Below are 26,684 nucleotides of genomic sequence, written 5' to 3'. Positions count from 1 at the left end.
ATACATATGTGTATATAATACCTGGTGATAGAATTAGTTAGATAATTTTGAGCTGAATGGCATTTACTTCCCGCCCATCCTCAGGTGTCATCCTGCAGACACTTACTAGGTGGGGTTTAATAGGCACTCCCAGTGGTGGCTTCCATATTTTGCTTTTGTGCTATTGGCACTTTTAAATCACGAAAATTTTTATATCGACCTTGAAAGCAAAGTGCAGCAGAGTGAAGATTTAAACCGTTTTGGGGGTCTTCACATGCCTGGTTGTGACAGAAGAGTGGAGGATTGCCCATTTCCTAAAGCCGTATGTTTTTAAACTGTGAGCATGGTGCTTTGCATAAGTCAAAACTGCTAAAGGGACAGATGTTGCCAATTTCAAATGTACAGGGGGAAGGCGAATATTGCTAAGCAACGGTGTACTTGAGAGAGCATTTTTAGGAGCAGAGCCAGGGGAGTTGTGCCGGGAGCACTCGCTGCTTCTTATGGCTCAGTACAAGGGAAGAGATTAAAAGTTCTTTCCTGTCAGGGCCGCCATTGCCAGCCTCTCGCACAAAAGACGGTGGCCTAGTGGCACCGGTGAGGGCTGGCAAGGCGATGTAGGAAAACAGGGGAGATTTTGCCATGTAGGAAGGCAGTAAGACATGCTCACAGAGGTAAGTGCCCTCAGTGAACAGCTGCCCCGCAGTAAGTACCAGCAAGTGCACGCCTGACATTCAGGTGGGGAGCAAGCAGGTGAGAAAGTGAGGCCTCAGAAGATGAAGAAAGCTCTCTCCCTCCCCCTTTCTCTCCCTCCATCCTGCCCTTCTCTTGTTCCCTCCCTTTTTCTTCCCTCTCTTCTCTTTTGCCACCTCTGCTAGGGGTAACATCAAAGAAGAGAAAGGTCAGAGTAACCTCTAGTTGAGCGCTGCTGCATGCCTGACCTTCTAAACAAGGTCAGTAAGCTTCCAGCCGCAGGTGTACGGCCCCTCCCATGGCCCCTCCCTTGCTATACACTTGACAGGTAGCAGACAGGTGGTGTGGTGTGTGCTGCCCTTTTTTTTTTTTTTCTTCCCGTTTTGGCTGCCACTAGAGACTGAATATCTCCTGAGATTTTCGTGGTTGTTGGTTTGGATTATGGATTTTCCTTTCTCTGTCATTGTCTCTTTCTAATGAAAGAATGGAGTAAAAGTAGAAAAAGCATAATGTTATTGTTTTCTATCTGTATGCAGTCACAGCCCATTTTTGGCAATGCTTTGTAAAGAAATTAAAAAACACTTTAAGCAGTACTTTACCACTTAGATTTCTTTTCTTTTCTTTTTTTGGGGGGGGGGGTCCATCTTTCAAACTCCAGTCTTGAACTTCCAGATCTCTTGGCAAATACTGATGGTTTCTTTTGTTTTTCTCAAGTAGAGGTACAAATGGAAGATATTGGCAGGTTAAAAGCTTGTGTGTGTGTGGGTGTGTGTGTGTACATGTGTATGTTTCCCCATTCTGGTTTCTCTCCCTCCGTCTCCTTTCCCCCCTTGGCTTTTGTTGCTTTGCTTTTGTTTTCTAGCAAATGGAATTTGGGTCCAATTCAAATGATTGTGGGGCTCCTGCCCAAATTTAATTTTTTTATTTTTTCCAAATTTTAACTTACAAATAATAATTGATTTTCAGCAGTAAAAGAATATTTTGAAGTAATTTTACTTTGGTACAGGCAAGTGGAGGAGATGGATTTTAGTATTCTTGGAGTTTTTGGTTCTTAATTAGTTTATTCAGCCTATTCGTGGTCAACATGGCCTGTGTCTATGTGGGATGGAAATTTATGTGCTGAAAGTCTAGTTAGAGAAGATGACAGTGTTTTCATTTTTTCCCCCTCAGAAGACAGAATTTGTTTAAGATGAAGCAGTAGTGAATCTTGTGTCAACAACAAGAAAGTGGAGAAATTGGGCACAAGTAACGAGAAAGGAGGGTGCACCCTCAGGTGTTACTATAGTGTGAATGTTTCCTTGATTTATTTGAATTCAGGTTATACGTTTGAGCTCTCTTTTTTTTTTTAAGATTTTATTTATTTAGGGCGCCTGGGTGGCTCAGTGGGTTAAGCCGCTGCCTTCGGCTCAGGTCATGATCTCAGGGTCCTGGGATCGAGTCCCGCATCGGGCTCTCTGCTCAGCAGGGAGCCTGCTTCCCCCTCTCTCTCTCTGCCTGCTTCTCTATCTACTTGTGATTTCTCTCTGTCAAATAAATAAAATCTTAAAAAAAATTTTTTTATTTATTTATTTGACAGAGAGAGTGAGAGAGAGAGAGAGCAAGCGAGAGTAGAGGGAGCAAGGAGAGGGAGCAGCAGGCAGACGGAGCAGGAGAGGCAGACTGCCCTGCTGAACAGGGAGCCTGATGAAGCTGGATGGCAGGAACTCTGGGATCATGACCTGAGCTAAAGGCAGATGCTTAACTGACTGAGCCACCCAGGCACTCCTACCTTTGGGCTTTTTTAAAAGTAGGAACTGCGTACGAAAATGAGTCGGAGGACCTATTAGCTTCAGATTTAGGAAGGGATAGAGTTTTCAAGCAACTTAAGCCTATCACAAATAATGTTTGTTTTAGGAACTTGTTCTAATTAAGTCCAGAAGAAACTGGCATATTCTGTCCTACAAAAAGCTTTTGAGAGAATTGTATTAAGGAAACAATGTTTGACATTGAGATGGCTCTTGAAAGTTTTACTAAAAGTGATAATAAAGCAGGGGTGCCTGGGTGACTCAGTGGGTTAAAGCCTCTGCCTTCAGCTCAGGTCATGATCCCAGGGTCTGGGGATCAGACCCTGCATCGGGCTCTCTGTTTGGTGAGGAGCCTGCTTCCCCCCTCTCTCTGCCTACTTGTCATCTCTCTCTCTGTGTTAAATAAATAAATAAAATCTTTGGGGGAAAAAAAGATTTTGTTTATTTATTTGACAGAGATCACAAGTAGGCAGAGAGGCAGGCAGAGAGACGGGGAGAAACAGGCTCCCCACCAAGCAAAAAGCCCACTGAGCCACCCAGGTGCCCCTAAATAAACAGAATCTTTAAAAAAAAAAAAAAAGAGAGAGAGATAATAAAACATATAAGACTTCCTGCTCTGGAGCCTAAAATTCTTCAGGTTCACCTACTGTTACTTAGTAGACAGCATTATTGTGGCAGTATAAATAATATTGCTTATTTTTACAGAGGATTCAGCTGTATACCAGTTAAAGAACTTTAGAGTGAAAGGACTTTTTAAATAGCGTGTGCCCTTTCCCATCCTCCTCTCCCAGGCTGGCACTGTGATTATGACACTGTCAGTAGAAAAGTGACCTGTGCTCCAAGAGCATCTTCTCGGCAGGCCGTGTGCCAGGTGTAAGGAGTAGTCAGGAGAACCACAGTTGGATTTATGTTCGACTGAGATGTAATTTACTTCTGCTCATTTGACCCTCTCTTCTCTTAAAGGCAATTTTCAAAAGGAATTGTTTTGTTGCCACTGTTAGAATGGTCGACCATTTTTCATACTCTCTCTTCTCTGGCTCCTCGATTCTGTAGCCTAGGAAATCAGGAATGACAATAAATGCAAGAATATTGTGAATGATGACAGATAGGGTTCACTTACTTGCCTTAAAACAGACAGGGCACCTGGGTGGCTCGGTTGGTTAAGCAACTAACTGCCTTCAGTTCAGGTCAAAATCCTGGAGTCCCAGGATCGAGTCCTGCGTCTGGCTCCCTGCTCAGTGGGAAATAAATCTGCTTCTCCCTCTGACCCTCTCCCCTCTCATGCTCTCTCTCTCAAATAAATAAATACAATCTTTAAAAATAAATAAATTAAAAAAAAAAAAAACAACACCAGACAGTTGGGAGTCTTAGGTTAAGGGCTCTGGGCTTAGGTCAAGAGTACTTTTAAAACTTCACTGCAGGTGTCTGTCAGTGTTGAGGAAATGAGAAGAGCAGGGAGAGTGAGAGTGGAAAATACCAAGATGGGGAAAGTGGTTGAGTTGGGTCACATGATGGGCATAAACTGTTTGCTGCTGCAACATTTAGAATAGTGATCATATATAGTCTGAATGTTTAAAATGCTTTAAATTCAGCAGGTATGAGGGGCGCCTGGGTGGCTCAATTGGTTAGGCATCCAATTCTTGACTTCACCTCAGGTGGCGATCTCAGGGTCATGGGATTGAGCTGGGCATTGGGTTCCCTGCTCGGCTCAGTCTGCTTGTCCTTCTCCCTCTGCTCTTCCTGCCACTCACACACTCTCAAATAAGTAAATAAATAAATAAGTAAAATCTTTAAGTAAATAAATAAAAAATAGTAGATATTAGAGTACATTTATTTTACAAGCAAAGAGTGTTTTTGATTTGCACATATGAAATACCTATTTAAAATACATGCAAGACTAAAATTTATTTTGCTTATTTTTTTGAGAGAGCCAGTGCATGAGCTCAGGGAGGGGCAGAGGGAGAAGGAGAGAGAGAGAGAATCCCAAGCGGGTTCTACGCGTAGTGTGAAGCCCCATTTGGGGCTCTGTCTCACCGCCCTGAGATTGTGACCTTGAGCTGAAATCAAGAGTTGGGTGCTCAACCAACTGAACCACCCAGGTGCCCTGGAAAGAAAAAAATTTTATATATATTTATCCTGCCCCTTGCATTTATATATTAAAAAACAAAACAAAAAACTAGCACTTGTTGAGTGACTAAATATTTGTTCAAAACATTGTTCTTAAACTTTTTCACTAGAGTAAATCACTTTATGAGATGAGCTTTACTAGGAACTTGTTGCAGTTTGTCTAAACTTTCAGACCAAATTTATATGCAAAGATAATGCAGGAAAAGAAAAAGATTATTAAGTCTACCAGAGAGTCAGTGGAATTAGTAAACGTTTTTTTTTCCCCTAAAAAAGAATGACTGAATCTAGTTTTTAATAGATTTTGGAAAAGCAAAATTGTCTCTTCATTTTAGGTCCTCTTTGAGGATAGGATTGAATAAGTGATTTGTAACCATTCATAATGTTACAATATTAAATGATTTCTACTTTCCCAACATGATCTTTGGCCTTTTTTCTAGACCCTGGCAAGCAACCTGGTGGTTTGTTACTTAACATTAAAGCCCCAAGAAATGGGGGAATTTACTTGCTCAGAATTAGATATAAAGGGCAAGGCTATCTTTATTTTCCTTCTCTCCTGTTTATTATAGTATCAGTAATCCCCAAGGTAGTTTGAAGCTCAAATTGCTTCCTCAGAGCATATATGCCTGCTTCAGTAATTTTCTGCCCTTTTTTTTCCACTGGGTTCTGTTTTTTGTTTTGAAAAGTCGTCATGCCAGGAGACAGACAGCCCACACCTAGCCCAGAGGGGACTGTTGAGATTACTCTTGGAATAAACCCAAGATAAAAATTTTATGTTCTTTCAGACAAAGCGTGGATTAAATGGCTTATCTTATTCATATGACTTCAGTTTCTTTCAACCTAATCCAGAAACTGATGGAAAATTTTTTTCTGGTGCCTCTCTAGGCTTAGCTTTTGCTCAGCTATGGAAAAAAAAAGTCCAGGCACCCTATGTAACATAGAATTAGACATGGTTCCTGAACACTGTTTGCCATTTAAGTTTGATAGACACATACACTCAAAGGAGGAGCAGTAATACAGGTTTATGTATCTCTAAATCCGGTCGTGGTTGACAAAGTAATTTAGTAGTGCTGTTTTAGACTCAGAACCATCAGTTAATATGATTTGTGAGAGAGCAATCGATTGCGCGCGCGCGCGTGCGTGCGTGTGTGTATGTGTGTATGTGAGAGAGAGAGAGAGAGAGCGCGCGCATGAGCACACACGAGGGAGTGCGGGAGAGAGAACGGTGTGATGGAATTGGGGGTAAGCATGGTCATCAGTCACCACCACACTGCAGTGTAACACCCTCCCTACCATGATATATTTTAATTGAAAGACTTCATGCTTTGGGGCGCCTGGGTGGCTCAGTGGGTTGAGCCGCTGCCTTCGACTCAGGTCATGATCTCGGGGTCCTGGGATCGAGCCCCGCATCGGGCTCTCTGCTCAGCAGGGAGCCTGCTTCCTCCTCTCTCTCTGCCTGCCTCTCTGCCTACTTGTGATCTCTCTCTGTCAAATAAATAAATAAAATCTTTAAAAAAAAAAAAAGAAAGAAAGAAAGACTTCATGCTTTGCAAATTAATGTACCCACTCAAAAATAAAAAAAATTAAGTCTCTCTTAGAGAAAACTGTTAAGATTGTTTCCGTCAATAGAGTTGTTTCTGGAAGGAAATAGATCATATTGTTTTGTTCATTTGAAAGAACTTGTCAGTTTATTATCACTGGAACCAGTGTCTAGACTTGTTCTTTGAGATTCCTCTTTCTCGCTCTTTACTCTTTTCCTTCTTTTTTTTCCCCTTTCCCTTTCATTCCTTCCTTCCTTCCTTTTTTTCCCTTCCTTCCTTCCTTCAAGCAGTGCCTTTTTAGCCACTCTTACTAAATCATTCATGGTTGCTAAGCCCACAGTGGGCTTCATGGGGTCTCATGTGATCTTTCTTCCAAGGCCCAATGTTTTCAAGTCTTAAGAGCATTGGAGATTTCTGATACCTTATTACATGCTGAATGGTAGTGGTTCACAGCCAAAAAGTTAGAAAGTTGGTGTATTACCGAGATGAGACAGAAGTACTGTCAAACAGTGGGAAGTTTTTTTTACATTTGTTTTTCATCCAGGTTCTTTGTTTTTAAGTCAGTTAAACCTGCCTCAGGTAGACCCCCTTCCACTTAACTTTTATACCAAGAAAACTAGTTGACATCACCATAAATAATATCTACTGAAAACATTTCTGTACATAGTGCATAAACATAAATAGTATTTTTTAAAGGATTTATTTATTTATGAGAGAGAGAGAGAGAGAGCGAGCGAGCGCACAAGCAAGGGGAGCGGGAGAGGGAGAAGCGGGCTCCCCGCTGAGCAGGGAGCCCGATGCGGGTCTTGATCCCAGGACCCCGAGACCACAACTCGAGCCGAAGGCAGACATCTAATGACTGAACCACCCAGGCGCCCCAGTTTTTTTTTTTTTTTTTTAAGTTGGAACTGTTACCTGTGGCTCTACAGAAGCCTTGCCAAATACATTAAAATGTACACACTCAGGCGATCTTAGGAAAATAATAGTAATAAAATAAATGAAACCAACACTTCTAGTACTCACATTCATTTGTACATTTAGATGAAGTTTTTACAATTATGTATGTGGGGAAGACTATTCACTGTCCGTATTTTTATTTATTTAAAACAAATCTTAAGAACTAGATCCTAGGTTCCATAATGAAAAGATACTTTGTTTTAATAGAGATCTAAACAGAATTTCCAGACTATTTTAAGTAGTTTACTTAATATAAATTATGAGCTTTTATAAATTTCACACATTTTACTTTTTATTTGATAGAGATTACAAGTAGGCAGAGAGGAGGAAACATGCTCCCCGCTGAGCAGAGAGCCTGGTGTGAGGCTCCATCCTAGGACACTGGGATCATGACCTGAGCCGAAGGCAGAGGCCTAACCTACTGAGCCATCCAGGCACCCCAGTTTTACACATTTTAGAAAAATAAGTATTAATGATACTAAAGCAAATTAGGTAAAGTCAAAGTGCCTGGAAAGGAACAGTAAACATATTCATACTGATCTTTAAAAGTTCAGACTACTTCTGATGAGGTTTTATAAGTTTCAGTAATGATATTTAGGGTTCTTTTCATTTTTAGTTTGCTTTAGTTCATGAAAGACAAGGAAATAATTTGCCTATAAAAATTGGAGTTTACCTAAAGGTGAACTTTAAAAAAAAATTTTTTTTTTTAAGATTTTATTTATTTATTTGACAGACAGAGATCACAGGTAGGCAGAGAGGCAGGCAGAGAGAAGGGGGGAAGCAGGCTCCCCACTGAGCAGAGAGCCCGATGCGGGGCTTGATCCCAGGACTCTGAGATCATGACCCGAGCCAAAGGCAGTGGCTTAACCCGCTGAGCCACCCAGGTGCCCCAAGGTGAACTTTTAAATCAGGGATATTAGCTTTTGTTTAATAAGTGAATTGGGGTATCACCCCATCTTCCAGGCTTCCAGCTTTCTTCAGTGTTCATCCCTAGAATATTTCTTGATGTCCTCTCTCAAGGAGACACATGCTTTTCCTTACCCCAACACAATCATGTCTGATGTACCCCCTCTCCCACTAGTCATGATCTCCTGTTCACTTTTAGATCTGAAACTTTGCCTGGAGAAATTCACATCTCCATACTCTTTGAGTAAAGAAAATCTGATGGGGTTTGGTGGTGGTGATGAAATTTTGTTGTAATATATTTTTTTTAATTGAGGATTTCTGTATTTTAAGATAGTGTTGTTCTGTGAAGATGTCTGTCTGGAATGTTACAAGTGAGAGCAAACATATTGCTTCTAGTATATAGGAAAAAGAATTTGCCTAAAATACTCATACTTTTTGGTAAGTTCATGTTTCTGAATTTTGTCAGAGATGCCATGAAATGACAAAAGCAAATTTGTTTCACAAATACTACTTGCTCATTTGTGTTAGTCCAGAATTATGCTGAGGTCTTGGGAGACACAGAGATGAATAAACCCCTACACCCCATCAAATAAGAAACGAGGCTGTGGAAAACAAATGAAAACACTAAGGCTGTCTTTCAGAGTTGAAGGTAGGGAGTGAAGGAGTAAGGAGACTTCCAGAAAAGGCCTGTCAGTGTTTGTGACACCTCTGTTTCCACACGACCACTCTTTCTAGAGCCTCCAATATAAGTAGAAAGCATGGTCTTTCCATAGTAAATTTTTGGTGATGATAACTGTAGGTGACCTATAGACATCCCTCATCATTTAAAATGATTTTGTCCTTTATCATGGTCTTCCCTTGAAAAATTTGGAGAGCTATAGATAGAGATTTCTGCAATTGGCGTGATGTTAATTGTGGTAGCCTTCATGTGTGGCAGACAGTTTGGCATTTTTAAAAAAGGGTTCCAAGGAAATGTGAGTGATTCTTTGCTACATATTAGAGCATTTTAAAGTCTATTCAAAACCTTTCCATAGGGGCGCCTGGGTGGCTCAGTGGGTTGAAGCCTCTGCCTTCGGCTCAGGTCATGATCCCAGAGTCCTGGGATCGAGCCCCACATCGGGCTCTCTGCTCAGCAGGGAGCCTGCTTCCTCCTCTCTCTCTCTGCCTGCCTCTCTGCCTACTTGTGATCTCTGTCTGTCAAATAAATAAATAAAATCTTTAAAAAACAAAAAAACAAAACCTTTCCATTATTTGAAGATATTTGGGGAGCTACAGGAGGGTGTTTAATTTTTTAAAATTTAACAGTTAAAGTTGGCTTGCAATTTACCAAATACTATTACACTGTTAAGAGTGCCCTGTTCTGGGCTACCTGGGTGGCTCAGTGGGTTAGGCCTCTGTCGTCGGCTCAGGTCATGATCTCAGGGTCCTGGGATCGAATCCTGCATCTGGCTCTCTGCTGGGCAGGGAGCCTGCTTCCTCCTCTCTCTCTCTCTCTCTCTGCTTGCCTCTCTGCCTACTTGTGATCTCTCTCCGTCAAATAAATAATATCTTTTTTTTTTTTTAAGTGCCCTGTTCTGTCTTCAAGCTCATTATCCCTCCTTCCATATTCACGATCTGTAGCTTCGTTTTTAAAAATATTTGTACCATAAGTGTGCCTGTAAATCTGTCTAGGGATCTTAAAAAGTCTTCTGAAATACTGGGTGTGGAAGTAGACGTTTAGATAGTTGCCCAAAGGGCATGATGCTTCTGAAACCTAATATTTCTAGCACCTTTATAACTTTCCAGCCTAAGTAGGCACACCCAAGCAGTATGAGCGTTTTCTTGTAATAGGCCTCGCTGTTGAGGGAATTTACTTTGTATTCACAGAATAAAATTAATTTTGCGTCAGAACCTTGCTCAGGCAGGCCTTTTGGTTTCCTTCTATAATCTGTCTCTTGGAAATGGGGATTATGGCATCTTCATGATAAATGCCTGCATTTGTTTGTATGGCATTAGCTTTAACATACATTGTCTTATTTCTTCCTCACGAGGTTTTGTGTACTTCGTATGTGGCTGCTCAGTATTTAAGTATTTGACTGATTCTAAAAAAGCAAACCCAAACAGTGCACCTCTTTCAAGGTCTTTGTAGGTTAGTTTGGGAAGAAAGAGTGAATTTAGTTAGTAGACCCTGGCCCGCGCCTTAACAGTAGTCCTGGATTTCCACAGGAACACTTCCCAGGCGCCGATGGAAGGCTGACCGCAAATCTGCGAGCAGCTCGGCGCACTATGCGCTAGCTGGAGCAAGCCCAGAGCAGTGAGGAAGAAGCTGGGAATAGATGCACATAGGTGTGTGTTTGGGAGAAGGAAAGTCACTCAGAGGAAGACAAATAGAATGTAAAGACAGGGGCGCCTGGGTGGCTCAGTGGGTTAAGCCGCTGCCTTCGGCTCGGGTCATGATCTCAGGGTCCTGGGATCGAGTCCCGCATCGGGTTCTCCGCTCCGCGGGGAGCCTGCTTCCTCCTCTCTCTCTCTCTCTGCCTGCCTCTCTGCCTACTTGTGATCTCTCTGTGTCAAATGAATAAATAAAATCTTAAAAAAAAAAAAAAAAAAGAATGTAAAGACAAATGTGGCAGAAGACATTCGACTGTACTTTGAGAATATTTATCCCTATTTTTAAAATCTCAGCCCTGATTTTGTTTTTATTTATGAATAGATAATATATTTTGTGATACAGAATTTAAAGGATAAAAATATGTACATAGAAAAGCTTCCCACTGACACCCCCCACCCCCCAATTCTCCCTTCTGGAAGCAGCTGATGTGCCAGGCTTCTTCTCGTCCATATTCTCAGTGCTGTTTCAGGTATCATTAGTAACTCCACCTTCATCTTCTATTCCATTGTCTTGCCACTGATACAGATCCTGGCATTCACTGCACCTATTTTTTTTCCTTTTTCTTTTATGTTTATTGCTTAACAATACATCTTGGAGATTGCCCCCAAATCAGTACATGAAGATGGTCCTCATTCTGTCATAGCTGCATAGTACTTCTGTGTAAGGGGCACGTATTACAGTTTTCTTAGCCAGTTATCCCTAGATGGGCATTTAGATTGTTCCCAGTCTCTTACTATTTGCAAACTAGGCTGAAGTGACTAACTTTGTACAGATGCCTGTGTGTACACTTCAAAGTTGGTCCACCTAGAAGCCACATTGCTGTGTCAGAGTACAGAAAATTAGAATTTGGGGGCTTTTGCCTAATTGGGGTCTTCCAAAGTTGTGACCCGTTACCCTGCCACCAACCAGTGTATTAGAGTGCCTGTTTCCTCATAACTAGCTTATAGACACAGTATTGCCAGTTTTTTGTTTTGCCAGTCAGATAGGTGAAAAATAGTTTTCTAAGAGTAGTCCTAATGTTTCTAAGGAGGAAACAATGCAAAAAACTTCCCTTTTGTCCCCAGTACGTTTATTTCCAGTAGTCTGTTACTTAAGACATTGACATATAATTTGGATGAACGAGTGTGTAAGAAGTCTCTAAAGCTAAAATCTGGAAATTTATTTTCATGTTCTGAGTTCTGAGCCTAAAAGCATACCAGCAGATGTGTATTGGTTAGAATTGGTAATACTATCCTTTTATCACCATCAGGAAATAGTCCCAAAGAACTTGAATCTCAGGCCGCATTAGAGAGCCAGTCCTCAGCAGGGCCAGAGCTAGAATCCAAGATCTTCTGGCTTCCTTCCCCTGCATGCTGCCTTTGTGCTCCCTGTGGTTCCTGGTTAGTGATAACTAAGGGTGTTTGAGAACAGCATTGTTACAAAAGTGCTGCTCTGTTGAAACTTGAGAGACTTATGATACAACATTGCGAAGGGCTTCCTGGTCTCAATGGTGAGGTAGAGTTCTTCCCCCTCCAGCTCTTTTCAGCTTACTAAAACAAACTTGAGTCATGCTTAGAAGACTTTTATGAACGTATTTTATTTTGATATCAGTGCATTTCCGTATGCTTAACAGTGTCAGTCCAAGAGGAGTGAGAAATCAGAACGAGGCCCGCGTTGATGCCTTTTCTGGTCTGACGCACCTTTAGTGCTAAGAGGCAGTTAGATCTGAATCCCAGAGTACTGCTTTGCACGAACAGAGGCAAAACATTGTTCTTAAAAAAGTGTGTTTGGTCATGCATAGGACAACTGGAATCACGTCCCCTCCTTAAAATGCTAAAATGTGTTTGTCCCTTGCCCAAATGTTGGAGGTGTTTGGAAAGGTAGTTTTAACTGTTGTGAACCCAGCCTCAGCCAGTCCAGAGCATTGTGTGACTTCGGACATGTACCTTAATTTCTCCAAAATTCAGTCTCACTTTAAAAAGTGGGATAATACGTACCACGGAAGTTGATAGAATTGGAGTGTTATACAGAATTCCCTCAGAGATTTTTTGTTGTTGTTGCCAAGTGTAATTGACACACAATATTAGTTCCAATTGTACAACATCGTGATTTAACCTTTATATACATTATGGAGTGATCACCATAATAAATCTAGCTACCATCTGTCACTATACAAAGTTGTTACCTGTTATTAACTATATTCCCTATGCTGTACATTGCATCCTGTGTCTTATTTATTTTATAACTGGAAGTTTGTATCTCTTTATCCCTTTTTCTCAGCCGCGCCCCAACCCGCTTCCCCTCCTCTGGCAACCAAATTGCTCTTTGTATCTGTGAGTTTGTTTCCTTTGTTAAATACTTCCTTTTTCTTTTTTATTTTTTTTTAAGATTTTATTTATTTATTTGACAGAGAGAGATCACAAGTAGGCAGAGAGGCAAGCAGAGAGAGAGGAAGAAGCAGGCTCCCTGTTGAGAAGAGAGGCCAATGTGGGGCTTGATCCCAGGACCCTGAGATCATGACCTGAGCCGAAGGCAGAGGCTTAACCTACTGAGCCACCCAGGTGCCTCCCCATTTTTTTTTAAATTTTTTTTTTTAAAGATTTTATTTATTTATCAGAGAGAGAGAGGGGGAGAGAGCGAGCACAGGCAGACAGAATGGCAGGCAGAGGCGGTGGGAGAAGCAGGCTTCCTGCTGAGCAAGGAGCCCGATGCGGGACTCGATCCTAGGATGCTGGGATCATGACCTGAGCCGAAGGCAGCTGCTTAACCAACTGAGCCACCCAGGCGTCCCCCCATTTTTTTTTTTTTTTTGTAAAGATTTTATTTATTTATCTGTCAGAGAGCACAAGCAAGTACAGTGGCAGGCAGAGGCAGAGAGAGAGGCAGGCTTCCTGCTGAGCAAGGAGCTGGTTGTGGGACTTGATCCCATGACCCTGGGATCACGACCTGAGCCGAAGGCAGTGGCTTAACCAACTAAACCACCCAGGTGTCCCCTGCCCCATTTCTTAATTGGATTGTTTTCTGGATGGTAGTCTTGAGTTCTGTGTGTATTTTGGGTGTTAATCCCTTATTGATTATATCATTTGCAAATATTCTCCTCTCCCATTCAGTAGGTTGTCTTTTGTTTTGCTGATAGTTTTCTTTACTGTGCAGAAGACTTTTAGTTTGATGTGGTCCCATTTATTTATCTTTACTTTTGTTCTTGCCTGAGCAGACAGATCCAAAAAAGTACTGCTTAGACGATGTCCAAGAGATTACTGCCTGTGTTTTTTTTTCCCCCCAGGACTTTCATGTTTTCCGGTCTTAGATTTAGGTCTCTAATCCATTTTTTAGTTTATTTTTGTGTATGATGTAAGAAGGTGATGCCGTTACATTCTTTTGCATGTAGCTGTCCAGTGTTCCCAGCACCATTTGTTTAAGAGACTTTTTCCCATTGTATATTCTTGCTTCCTTTGTTGAAGATTAATCGACTGTACCAGCATGGGTTTCTATTTCTGGACTCTGTTCTGGTCTCTTGGTCTCTGTGTCTGTTCTTGTACCAGCACCATATTGTTTTTCTTACTGTAGCTTTGTAGTATAGTTTGAGATCAGGGAGTGTGATACCTTCAGCTTTGTTCTTCTTTCTCAAGACTGCTTGGGCTGTTGGAGTCTATTTTGGTTCTGTACAAATTCCAGTACTGTTTGTTCTAGTTCTGTGAAAAATACTGTTGGTATTTTGGTTTGATACCATTGATTTTGATAGATGACACTGAATCTGTGGATTGATTTGGGTAGTATGAATGTTTTATTTTTGGGTAGTATGGGCATTTTAACAATATTCTTCTAGTTCATGAGCATGATATATCTGTTTATTTGTATTATTTTCAGTTTCTTTCATCAGGGTCTTACAGTTTTCAGAGTCTTGGTCTTTTACTTTCTTGTTTAAATTTATTCCTAGGTGTTTTGTATGGGTTTGTTTTTGGATGTAATTATAAATGGGATTGTTTTCTTTCTTTTTTTTTTTTTTTAAGATTTTATTTATTTGACAGAGATCACAGGTAGGCAGAGAGGCTGGGGTGGGGGGTGGGGAAGCAGGTTCCCTGCTGAGCAGAGAACCAGATTTTGGGGGGAGGGGTTTGAGTTCCAGGACCCTGAGATCATGACCTGAGCTGAAGGCAGAGACTTAATCCACTGAGCCAGCCAGGCACCCCCTGGGATTGTTTTCTTAATTTCTCTTTCTGATGGTTACTAGTATACAGAAATGCAACAGATTTATGTATATTATTTTGTATCCTGAAGCTTTACTGAATTCATTTATTCTAATAGTTTTCTGGTGAAGTCTTTAGAATTTTCTATATATAGTATGTCATCTGCAAATTGGGACAGTTTTACTTATTTTCCAGTAAATAAGTAAAACTTTTGTTCTTTGTCTGATTGCTGTGCCTAGGACTTCCAGTTACTCTGTTGAATAAAGTGGCAGGAGTAGGCATCCTCGTCTTAGAGGAAAAGCTTCTAGCTTTTCATAGTTGAATGTAACATTGGCTGTGGTATTTCATTTTTATGTTTCTGTAATGAGGGCCAGATCTACAATTGATGGGGAAATTTAGTGCAGTCTCCCTGCTCCTGCTCCCCAAGCCAATGCTGTTGCATTTTACAATAGATGGTATCAAATAGAGGAAATAATAGTAGGTAAAGAGGTTAATGCCGTGCCAGGTACAATAGGTATTCAGTGAGTAGCTGCTGTCATTTTATTTTTAGTTGAATAGAATTACGGTTCCTGTGTTAAGGCCATACCCTAGTGAGAAAACGAGGTCAGTCTACACACAGGACACCAGATTCGGGAGGTAGCCACAAGTCGGTAGGAGGGCAGAGCTGTGCTCCCCGAGGAACCTAGAGGTTGAATGTGGGATTTGTGGTTGTAGTCCCCATCTGTACACTGGGAGCAGGAGCTGGATGAGGAAGGGACCTGCAAAGTAGAACTTCCTGATTCATGCAGCTAGCAGAGATTTTCCTTGTTGTTGCTTTTTGTCACCTCTTCTTCCTTGGGGAGGTCTTAACCTGAAGATCTTCAGCCTTAACTAGGCTGTGCTTTAGAGAGGCTTAGTGTTTACTTCCTCTTGGGCTGCAGTGTTTGTTCCAGGGAGCGTGGATTCTCCCAGCAGGAATGGCAGAGCTCAGTGGGAGACCCTGTGGCCAAAGTGGATTTTAAGTAAGGGATTGGGCCATAATGGTTTGTTGAACTTGCCCTCCCCTTTTGGAAGGTCTCCTTTTGGCAGCAGACTTGGAGGTGCCAGACTGTACTTGATGAAACAAGGGAGCCTGTCCTTACAGATCTTTCTCTGCAGACACATTTGAAACACATGCACTCTTAAACTAGAGTCTAATTTGGATCGGCGGAAGAGTAAAGATCAGAATCTCAGGTAGATGGAACATTAAAATGGACTCCTGTTATTGAGACTATCTTGGAACCTCCCCTCTGTTAAATAGTTAAATATCATTTTAAAAATACATGTTGGTACTCACAGAGGTATTTAAGAGTGAAGGGGCATTAACTCTGTCTGACTTACTCTTAAAAATGGTTTAGGATAGATGGGTGGGAGAGAAAAAAATAAAAAACAAATGTGGTAGGATGCTGACATTTGGGGAATCTGGGTGAACGATTTGTGGGAATTTTTTTTCTATTTTCTATTTTCACAACTTTTCTCTAAATACAAAATTATTTCTAAAGAACAAGTTGAAAATATCTTGAGCATCTTTCCATGCAAGCCCGTACATTGACATTATTATTTTAATTCTCTGTAGCACACTGCTGTGTGCATATACTGTGAAGATCTAGATTCCTGTTTTTGGGTATTTGATTATTTCCAGTTATTTGCTATTACAAACAGTGCTGCTCGGAGGTCTTTCAATATGTTAATATCCTCATGTATTTGGAATGGAATCCCTGCACTTTGTTGAAATATTCCCACTCTCATAGTGCACCTAATAGGAAAAAATCAACAGTAAATGAAACAAATTAAACGAATAAATGCTTGAACACTAAGACCTTATTTACAGTTTTAAATGGGTTAAATGGGTTAAAGTTTGTCCACTTAGCAATATTTATCTTATCCAGATACTAATAAATTCTGAGCTTTAGAAAAATTTCTTTGGTTCTGCTTCATCTCATGTAATAAAGCTTTAGGGAAAAAATCTTTTAGTGACATGAAGCATCTTGGCTAAGTGTTGACTCCTTGAGTAATTACGAAGATTGGAAGGTCTTTTATTAGCATCCTGAAGTTAAAGCCTTCACATCGCATTCTGTCAGAAGCAGTGGGCAAATCTTTTTCTCTCTCATTCCAACATGCTTCACTATTTCATTGATTCCCAGACATGTTGATTGGATTCCTGTTCGTCTTCCAGGAACAGATGGGGATGAGGGGACTGTTTGACCAGGGTCGGTAGGAATATGCTATATGCTTTATTGTATTGATTCACCTTCAACTTATAATTGTTATTTTTCCTGATGATACATGTGAAAAATTGAAACCATAGACTATTCTTACATTTTACTCTCAGGTCAAAACAGCATTCAGTTCTGTTTCTGACATTTGTACTGAAAGGTTTGGTTATTAGGGGATGCCTGGGTGGCTCAGTTGGTTGGACAACTGCCTTCGGCTCAGGTCATGATCCCGGAGTCCCGGGATCGAGTCCCGCATCGGTCTCCCAGCTCCATGGGGAGTCTGCTTCTCTCTCTGACCTTCTCCTCACTCATGTTCTCTCTCACTGTCTCTCTCTCAAATAAATAAATAAAATCTTTAAAAAAAAAAAAAAAAAGGTTTGGTTATTAGTGTTTGGCCCAATTTTTAGGCATCTCTTAATGGTTTTGAAAAAACCAAAAAGCAGGTAAGGAAATGTAGTTAGTAACATGCAGAATGCCTAAAGGCAGATCTGATAGGACATCAAGGTATACCCTTGATTCTTTGGTTATACCTTCTAACTTCCTCAAAAATATCAAAGTGCAAACATTTCAACACAATTGTTTCCATGAAATTTACAGGTTTTAAGAACAGACCCAGTCAGGGTAAATCACATTTGAACATTGACATGCCTGTTCAGTTTGATTCCATGACAGTGTGAGTGTTGTGTGCTCTTTTCTTTCCTTTTCCCTTCATCCTTAAACTGGAGTGGTGAGTTAATGAATCCTAGATCAGGAATTGGTATTAAATTACACTCAGATTAGAAATGAGAGCCGGAAAAAACCCCTTTCTTCTCCTCTCCAGCTGTGAGGCAGGTATTGGACCCAACGGACTGGGAAGACCAGTGCTTTATGCACACAGTAGTGGCAGTCACAGGAAGGGTGTGTGTTGTATAGAACTTGCCCAGGGCACTTGGCTCTGAATTTACACAGAACAATCCAGTGAATCCATCCTTTTCCAGTGAAAAGGAGGAGGTCATGGGTTTTGTTTCATGTGTCTAGTTAACAAAAAATGGTTGGGTTTTTGTTTGTTTGTTTGTTTTAGTGTTTTTTGTTTTACTTTTTCATTTTCTTTGCACTTAAAGATACAAAGACTGTAAAAATGACTTTTCCTAGACACTGGCTATGGTGGTGATAGCGTGGTAGCAGCTGTCATTTGTTTAGCTGAGAATCAGGAAGAAGTGTAAGTAGTAGATCTTTCATAGAGGCCACTAGGAAAACTCCTCTCTCCCTAGGGTCTTTGTCTGGGGAAATGGGGGGCATGTTTTTGTGTATGTGTGTGTATACATGTGCATATATACTGTGAAATGCTGACTTGAAGGAGGGGTAGAGACATTAGAATGAATGTCATTTTAAAGACAGTCTTTGACCAGCTAGATTATTACCCAGAAAATCTAAACTATCCTTGATTTGGTGTTCCCCTCTTTACTGTGGGCTCAGTGGGGTGTCCACATGATTTTCATCACTGTGTTCATTTCCCTTGGCTGGCTGGACAGATGTTACTACGGAGCAGGCTGTGACCCCTGTTTCCTGTCTTTCTGCCTCCACTTTCGTTATGTCTGTTGTTCCTCTAGATTTACTGATTTTCTTTAAGGTATATGTTTTCCTTTGGAAATGTTGACCTGAGGGTCCAAATTAGTCTCAATTTGTCTCCAGCAGAAGCATTTCCCCACAGATGAAGTCAGGTTGGTCTCTGGTCTTGTTTGCTCCAGAATGTGAAGCTCCTACTACTCCGCCAGTGAAAGGTCACCCTTGTAGCAGTGTTGCTGGATGAATACCAGCACCCACTAGTACCATTTCTTGAGTTGGATTTTATTTGTGCTAAGCTTTTCCTTCTTTCCCCTCCCCCACTTTTAGCAGACCTACTCCAATGAAGTTCATTGTGTTGAAGAGATTCTGAAGGTGAGTTCCTTTACTGTTTCTCCATTTGAAGAAATACTGAAGGAAGTAGATGGATATCCATTGACTTTGACTTTAATGAACAGTTTCCATTCCAAACCCCTTCAAACAGTTTCCCTCCTCACACCCTCCAATGCAAAATAAACCAGAATAGGAACAGAGGGTCTCTTAAGAGCCTAATGGAGTCTCTGACAGATTCTATTAATTAAAGTGAAGTCTACAAGCTGCAAGGCATTTGGATTAGAGTTTCAAGACCTCGCTCAGGTTTTTCTGATGGTTATTCATAAAGACCCAAAGAGTGGCTCACTTCTCAGGAAGAAAAGGCCTCTTTATTTAACCTCTTTATTTAAGGGGTTAAATAGTGCTGGATGTATCCCTCTTGGTATTTTGTAGGTCACACCCGATAGGTATGGCCTCATTTTTAGTGAGGCCATGGATTTTTAAAGGAATTTTTAAAAAAACAGTAGAAAGTAAATGGACATCTGTAAGCCTACCATGAAGGGTTATTTTTCACTCTTGTTTCTTGAGATGGTGCCATGAACAGTTGTACTGCTTCTGCAGATACATCATTGAACCTATCATGTGTGGGTTCAAGGCTTTTTGTACAAGGACAACAAATGCCTCCTAGAATTCAGCTCCAGGAAACAATAAATCCATTCTCCTCATGAACCAGCATGCTTTCTTTTCATCAGAGAAGAATTATATAAGTTGTTGAGTTTCCCATTTGGGCTTTAATTTCCAGGAAATCTAGAGCTAAATTTAATGCCCCCCAAGTACTGTAATAGTAATAACTGAGGGTTTTGTTTATTTCTCATCCTTTTTCTTCAGCCTTTAACATTCCTCTGTGTGGGATTTAATGATATTCTTGCTTTATCTTTTACTATAAGTTTTCTGATTTTATTTTTGAAGTGGAAATATACATGACGCATGGACCTGTTCATTTGTGTCATCACTGCTCACTTTCCCTCAAAATACATGCTTGCCCAGTTGTTTCCTTTAATTTTCCACCCGATCTCGTCTGATCTCGGAAACTAAGCAGGGTCAGGCCTGGTTAGTACTTGGACGGGAGTCTGTTGTAAAGTAAGGTGGAACTGAACCAAGTTTTTGTTTTTGTTTTTTTAAAAAAGATTTATTGATTTATTTTAGAGAGAGAGTGCGATCAGGGGATTTGGTTTGGTAGAAGGAGACGGAGACTCCTCCCAGAGCCCAGTGCGGGGCTTGATGTCAGGACCCTGAGATCACTATCTGAGCTGAAACCAAGGGTCTCAGACATTCAACTGACTGCGTCCCCCAGGCGCCCCTGAAACCAGTAATTCTATAGCTTACCTTCTCACTTGGAAAAATTTTGACTAAGGTAGTGCCTGCCCAGATGTTTAGAAAGTATAGAAAGTAGTCCCATCGTTTTTTTTTCTTTGTCCCCTACTTTTGAAGTTAGGATCTTCTGAGAAAGAAATATCTCTAAGAAAACATGCTTTGTACTGCTAGAATTGAGCAGTATTTCTGAAGCAACTCGAACGATTAATAATAAACAGGTTATCTTGATCAAGCTTTTGTTTCATCCTTTCCTTCTGGGATTTCTGAAATCCTTTGGTATGATGAGTCATAAGAACAACAGATGACTTAGTTATAAAATAAGGTTTAGCATTTTCTCTGAAAGTGTATGTGATTTGTTTTATAGTTACTACAAAAGTAAATGCAACAATGTAGATAAGTTTGTCTTCTGTATATGTCAAATGCTACTCTTAGGTTTTGATGTGGGTTAATATATTACTTGTGGAATCCCTTAATTAGGATGATGGTATTAGAGCACCAGATGAACAATTTTAATTTAATAAACCCATTTAATAAACTCTCCACCTCTCAGCCAACATCACTTTGATGGGTTCTTCCTTACCTGGAAATACATGAAAGTGAATGGTTAATGCAGGCAACCAGAGGAGTATTTTCATTTGTAAATTGTACAGAAACCAGACAGAAGGCTGTCCTGGACTGAGGAGGGGCACAGGCCTTTGCATAGCAGAGACTTGTTGGAGTCTGTGCCCTTTCTTTTCTCCTCTCTTTGGAGCTCCAGCTACATCATGTGTACTGCCCTGAGCCTCGGTTTCCTTGCTAGTAAATTGAAGGCCCTGGGCTAATAGATGATCTCTGGTGTGTGATCTAGCTCCCTTGCTAGTAAATTGAAGGCCCTGGGCTAATAGATGATCTCTGGTGTGTGATCTAGCTCCCCCTCTCTTACCGATATTTTCCTCTGCCTCATGGTCCTTGTTCTTCTCTTGTACGAGCAATCTATGAAGATCGCCAAGAATCCTAACACAAATCTTTCTGATGGGCAATAGAAGCAGTAAATAGTTCCCTAACGGAAAAAAATCAGTCGTAGATGATAGATACTGTTTGGTTCTCTTGGTGGAAATATTAAAAATGGAAGTGTTTTAATGAAGGGTAGGGGGTGGCCTGTGTTTCTGAAGGCTAATGGGGTAAGGAGATACCAGATAGACACTACTAGAAACTAGGAATTGGTCCCATATGAGCTCCAGACAGGGCACTGTGCCCTCATGTCCTCAGTGGGTGTATGGAAACAGCTTGTGTCCCCTTACAGTGTGATGCCCTGGGCAGCCTCCTGGGAAAATCAATGCAGTTCTCGGGGACATGACCTCGGTGTAGCCTCTCAGTGACGCTGTGACAGTCAATGGCAACACTAGCGTTCATTCATTCATTTATGCAACAAATGCCCACTAAGCCTCAAATACTTTCCTTGGCACTGGGGATTCTGTATGAAGAAGACTTGAGTTCTTGTTCTAAAGGGGATTGTGGGGAAAGATAATTATGTAATAAAAATGTCAGGTATTGCTAAGTACTGAGTCCTACAGCAGGTGAATGAAGAGGAAAGAATACAAAAAACCTTAGAGGTGGGAACAGGTCGGTATATAATAGAAGAGCGTCAGGAGCTAGACGGTGTATCTAGAGCAGAAGGAGCAAGGTGGAGAGTGAGAAGCTATAGCATCCATGGTGCCTGGAAGCCAAGACTGAGGCAGGTGTGATGATAAGTTATTGCTAAGGTAGGTAGCACATTCCTGGCCTTGCATGCAATTCTGGGCAGCCTCCTCACCTTATGGCCGCAATTCTCCTAAGGCCTAACTCCCTCCAATAAGCTAGGCATTTAGGGAAGTATATAAATTCTTTCAGACTCTTGGCAAATAACTTAGGGCCTGAAAGAATTTATGCACTTTCCAACGGCCTAATTTAATAGCTGGGGCAGCCTTGGGCATTGTGAGTACAATAGACATTTTCTGGGAATAATTGGTGACTAAAAGTCATAGATACCATTGGGATTCTAAAGAAATTCTTGGAAAACGAAGAGAGGGGATACTTTCAAACACTTCAATTAATTGCATTTTTACATTGTAGCAATATAATGATCCCATTCCTTAAAGGATATTAAATTAAATAAAACAGCAGGGAGCTGTCTTTGGTGCAGTATTGAAATTCTTGAGAAACTAGACTTAATTAGAAGTTAGGATGCTTTTAATTTATTAAGTACTTTCTATGACCATGTATCTAGACACTACATAAGTTATTGCCCCTCGGGAAAATAAGTGGTCTTAGTTCACCTTTCACTGAGAACAGGTGCCAGAGGGCTCAGGCACCTCAGGTTCCCTAGGGCTGGTAAGGATCAGAGTTCAGATTCCAGTCTGGGATTTGAGGACAGAATTCTTCCTTTGTGCTGCACAAAACAGAGGGTTAGTCTGTGGGCAGGAGTATGTCTTCACCTTTAGCAAAAATTAAGAAAGCTAGCCTTAGAGACTTTGCTTATCCCTGTGGCAGGTCACTTATGTCTGTCCTGGGGTGATAACAGCCCAGAGAGTGGCTGTGGGGAAAGGCAAGGGAGAAGGTGCAGAGGTTGGGAATGGAAATACTGCTAGAGATCCATCTCCAGTTGTTCAAGTATCAGGTGGCATTTCTGTGGTAATGGAGAGGTTATCCGCACTCTGAAAAGAGTGTAGTGTTCTGTAATATACTGTGTTGTACAAGTGAAGTAATTCAGCACAGTCTGGGGTCATCAGCTTGCTGGTAGGAAGTTGCCTGTCCATCGTTAAGCCAGTTTCCCAGGCAAGTGTGACACATGTGGGAATGAACTTCTTGCTCTTAGACCGGAGGAGCAAACCCATGCTGTGTGTTCTCAGCCATTAGCCTGATCCAGTCATTCTGGCTCTGTTTTCTCATCTATAAAAATGAAGGGGTTGAGGGACACCTGGGTGGCTCAGTCAGTTAAGCATTTGCCTTCAGCTCAGATCATGATCCTGGGATTGAGACCCATATCGGGCTCTCCACCCAGGAGGGAGTCTGCTTCTCCCTCTGCCTGCTGCTCCTCTTGATTGTGCTCTCTCTCTCTCTGACAAATAAATAACATCCTAAAAAAAAAAAAGGAGTTGATATGAATGATCTCCAATGCCATTTTAGTGCTTTACCAAAGTGTGTGTGCACATGCATGCGTGTATTTGTGATTAGACATGTTTAATCTGACCCATTTCCCCCCAGTTTTTTAGCAAACGGACTATTAAGTCATGAGTGTGCTTAGAAAAGAAGAATTCATGTCGATAAATATATTAATTTGTGAGGGAGAAATCTTGCCTCCATGAAAATAGTGAATAGAAGTGAAACTTCTATTACTGGAAAGGGAAGGTAATTTTTTAAGGCCCCTTCCTCCAAAAAAAATTTTTGTATGTACTAATAGTGTGTATCAGGGGAGGGTCAAATCCATTAAAACTCTCCCAAGTGGAACAAGTGACCTGAATTACTTGTTTGCTTAAGTCAAACAGGAAAGTTCTTCTTCCTTTGAACTTAAATAATTCCAGGAAATGCAATAAAGAAGCTGAAGGAGAAAGAAAGCATTGAGTAGAGACTCCATGCTCCCAGTTACATAAGCTCTGTTAATACCCATTACTGTTTATATGCTTTATACAGTGTTAAGACCGTCTATGTTCTATATTCTCGATTTTCTCCTTTGAACTGCTTTCTCTTTGGTGAGTTGGAGGTTTTCAGCATTTGAACATAACCCGTTAAGTAGGAGACTTTTAAAAAGTAAAATAACTTTTAAGATTCCACTTTTTATTTACCACCAGTGCACTTTACATTCAGTTTAAAAAGTTAACTTACGTAGCAATAAGTGTTCTATTTATAATTTACTCTTTCTTTCTTTTCCAAATCTCTTTCCAGGAAATGACCCACTCATGGCCGCCTCCTTTGACAGCAATACACACGCCTAGTACAGCTGAGCCCTCCAAATTTCCTTTTCCCACAAAGGTAATCCCTTCCAAGTACAGCAGGCACTGTATCCACACCCGTTCAAAGTCTGAAGTATTGTTATGAGCTAGATTAATCTAGTACTGACTGTTGAAATCTTCACAGATTAGGTTAAATTTGCCACTCATTTAGCTTCTTAAAGTGCTTCATAATGTTTTTAAACACTTCACTCTCCAAACTATGTAAGAACATCTTATATATATTTGTACAAGGTTTTGTAGCTTATGAAAGTTTTGGGGGCTTTTCAGTCAATTCTCTCATTTGAGTCTTCTTACTTAGACATGGGAAAACAGAAGTCCAGGGAAAGTAAGCAAGGTAGTTGTCTGATTCCTCATCCGGAATTTAGGTACATGTGTAACACGTAGATCTTAGACTTCTCATGCCTCCTAATTTTCTTGAGGTTTGCTGTGATCATCTACGTTAGTGCTGGTTTTAATAACAAGTGGATCAGTTGCTGACTTGGATGTTTCCATTGAAGTCGGTTTGAGCAGTGTGTTTTAAACACTCCCATTTTCCTTTGCTTATTTGTACTTTGGGATAAGCTTCAGGGTATAGAATAGCACCTTCAGATCTGTGTTCTGTCCAGGTTGGTATACATGCATACTGTTAATATATTAATGCTATTTCTTCCCATGATACTGTTTTCAAAAGAGGTTATATCTACCCAGACCTGAATTAGTCATATTAGATACTTTACATATTTTCTCATGATAGTTTTTTTAAATGTTGTTCTTAGTTACTGGCTTTAAGGTCAAACATTATACTTTATGGAAATAAATAAATAGATGCTTGCTCAACATCCAAGGAAAAATAAGTTCTAGGTAAGAATAGAAGAAATAAGTAATAAGTAGAAAAAATAAACCCCATTTATCAGTGTTTATCACAGTTAGCAATGATGCAGAATATTTTAATAACTAGAGATTTTTTTTTCTTTCTAGGATTCTCAGCACATCAGTTCTGCAACCCAAAACCAAAGTAAGTGGAGCTTTCATTGCATTGGAGACCAAAGCAAAGCTTTTGTTGTTTTAATATAAAAAAAAATAAAATGAAAAATAGCCCAGCACAGATGAGGGCTTCCTGTTCTGAAAGACTAGGAAGGGAGCACAAGCATAAAGCTGTTCTTTAGGTGGAATTTCAGATTGCTGCAAAGAGTTAATGATGATGTCCTGGTAAAGCACTTGACAAATATAATGTGTCATAATTATAACAAATACAGTTACTGATCTATCCACACATCATGAATGTGACTCTGAAAGCATTGCAACCCGGAAATGGTTGGGGTATTTTGTGTGGTTCTTGGTTTTTTGTTTTTTGTTTTTCAAGATTTTATTTAATTATTTGAGAGGTCATGAGAGATAAGCAGGGGGAGGGACAGAGGGACAAGCAGGCTCCCCATGGAGCAGGGAGGCTGATGTGGGGCTCGATCCCAGGACCGTGGGATGTTGACTTGAGCTGAAGACAGATGCTTAACCGACTGAGCCACCCAGCCACCCCCCCCCTCCACTTTAAAAGATTTTATTTATTTGTTTGATGGACACAGAGAGAGAGGGAACACAAGCAGGGGAATGGGAGGGGGGAAGCAGGCTTCCCAGTGAGCAGGGAGCCCTATGCTGGGATCATGACCTGAGCCAAAGGCAGCCGTTTAACCACTGAGCCACCCAGGCGCCCCTGCAGTCATTTTGTTTATAAATATATGGTACATGTCCAAGTTCTGAAGTATTAGTCTTAAAAAAAAAAAAAAAAAAGGACAATGAAGTAGGGTATGTAGGTATGTTGGGAGAAGGTTACACAGAGGTACTCCATGGAGATGACTCTTCCTCAAATCTCCCCACCTCCTTCTTTTCTCTCACTTATATTTATTCCCTGTATTTTTTACAGTTTAAATTGCAAGGATATGAGGAGAAGAGAAAAGATGAGGAAAGCAAGAAACAGAATATTCTTTCCTATAGAGCAGGGGTGGGCCCACCATATCCTGAGATATATCCTGAGAGTTGATCTGTTTGCAGCTGGTTTTTGTAAAGAAGGTTTTCTCAGGACACAGCCATGCCTGTTCATTTATTATGCAACAAGGTACAGCATGCAAAGTCTGAAATATTTGCTGTCCGACCTTTATAGAAAAAGTTTGCCATCCTCTGCTCTAGATACCGAATGAGACATTGCAAAAAGCTCATAACTGAATTTTCCCCCAAATGCAGAGAAAGAAACCTGATCATCTTGCCATAGTATTGTAAAAGCGGCAAAGTAAAATTAACAGAAAATAATGGCTTCTTGCAGAGATGGGGCATCTTTTTCTCTCAGCAGCTTGGCAGCCTCTCCAGAGACAGATAAGCAGTGGAGTGGCACAGGTCTCTGCTGAATGGCTGGCTCAGCTGTGTTCAGGCTTGCTGTATGCCCCTTTACCCCTTGCTGTCACTGCTCCCCATTTGCTAGGGCTGTCTGGCTGGTGGATCAGATGCCTCCCACTGGGTTACAGCTTTGATGATTGCTGACTCCTGGTTTAGAAAGACCTTTTAAGCCTTTAAATTGTTTGATTTCCCCTTTTAGCAAAATCTAGCTGAAGAGGAGCTGGTAAGCACTTTCTTGGTGGAGGATGGGTGGCCCTCTCGGCCAGCAGGTGGAGTAGTGTGGGCCCATCTCTCCTTGTTCCGAGGCATTTTCAGAGCCTGGCACGTCTCCAGTGGGTCTTGGCTCACTGTATCTATGCTTATCCTGTGGTT

At 40.9% G+C, this 26,684-nt stretch overlaps 1 protein-coding gene across 5 annotated transcripts in view; it reads left to right on the top strand.

Annotated features, from left to right (window-relative positions):
• AFF1 (AF4/FMR2 family member 1) overlaps nucleotides 1-26,684 on the top strand; it is a 205,807-nt gene that overhangs the window by 136,657 nt on the left and 42,466 nt on the right. For 3 of the 5 annotated variants that reach the window (XR_006606561.1, XM_013058060.2, XM_004756130.3), the window contains 3 exons: nucleotides 18,625-18,669; nucleotides 23,881-23,967; nucleotides 24,906-24,942. Coding sequence is in view for 4 of the 5 variants with exons in the window: in XM_013058060.2 (XP_012913514.1) it covers nucleotides 18,625-18,669; nucleotides 23,881-23,967; nucleotides 24,906-24,942 (169 nt within the window). In the remaining variant the exon portion in view is untranslated. The remainder of the gene's footprint in view (nucleotides 1-18,624; nucleotides 18,670-23,880; nucleotides 23,968-24,905; nucleotides 24,943-26,684) is intronic. The other 2 variants (XM_013058061.2, XM_013058062.2) reach the window with 2 other exon arrangements.

This window comes from Mustela putorius, unplaced genomic scaffold, assembly GCF_011764305.1.
Source record: "Mustela putorius furo isolate JIRA1106 unplaced genomic scaffold, ASM1176430v1.1 tig00000382_pilon_pilon_pilon, whole genome shotgun sequence".
Classification (NCBI taxonomy): Eukaryota; Metazoa; Chordata; class Mammalia; order Carnivora; family Mustelidae; genus Mustela; species Mustela putorius.
Note: the sequence above shows the minus strand (reverse complement) of the source record. Positions and strands in the feature narration are given on the sequence as shown.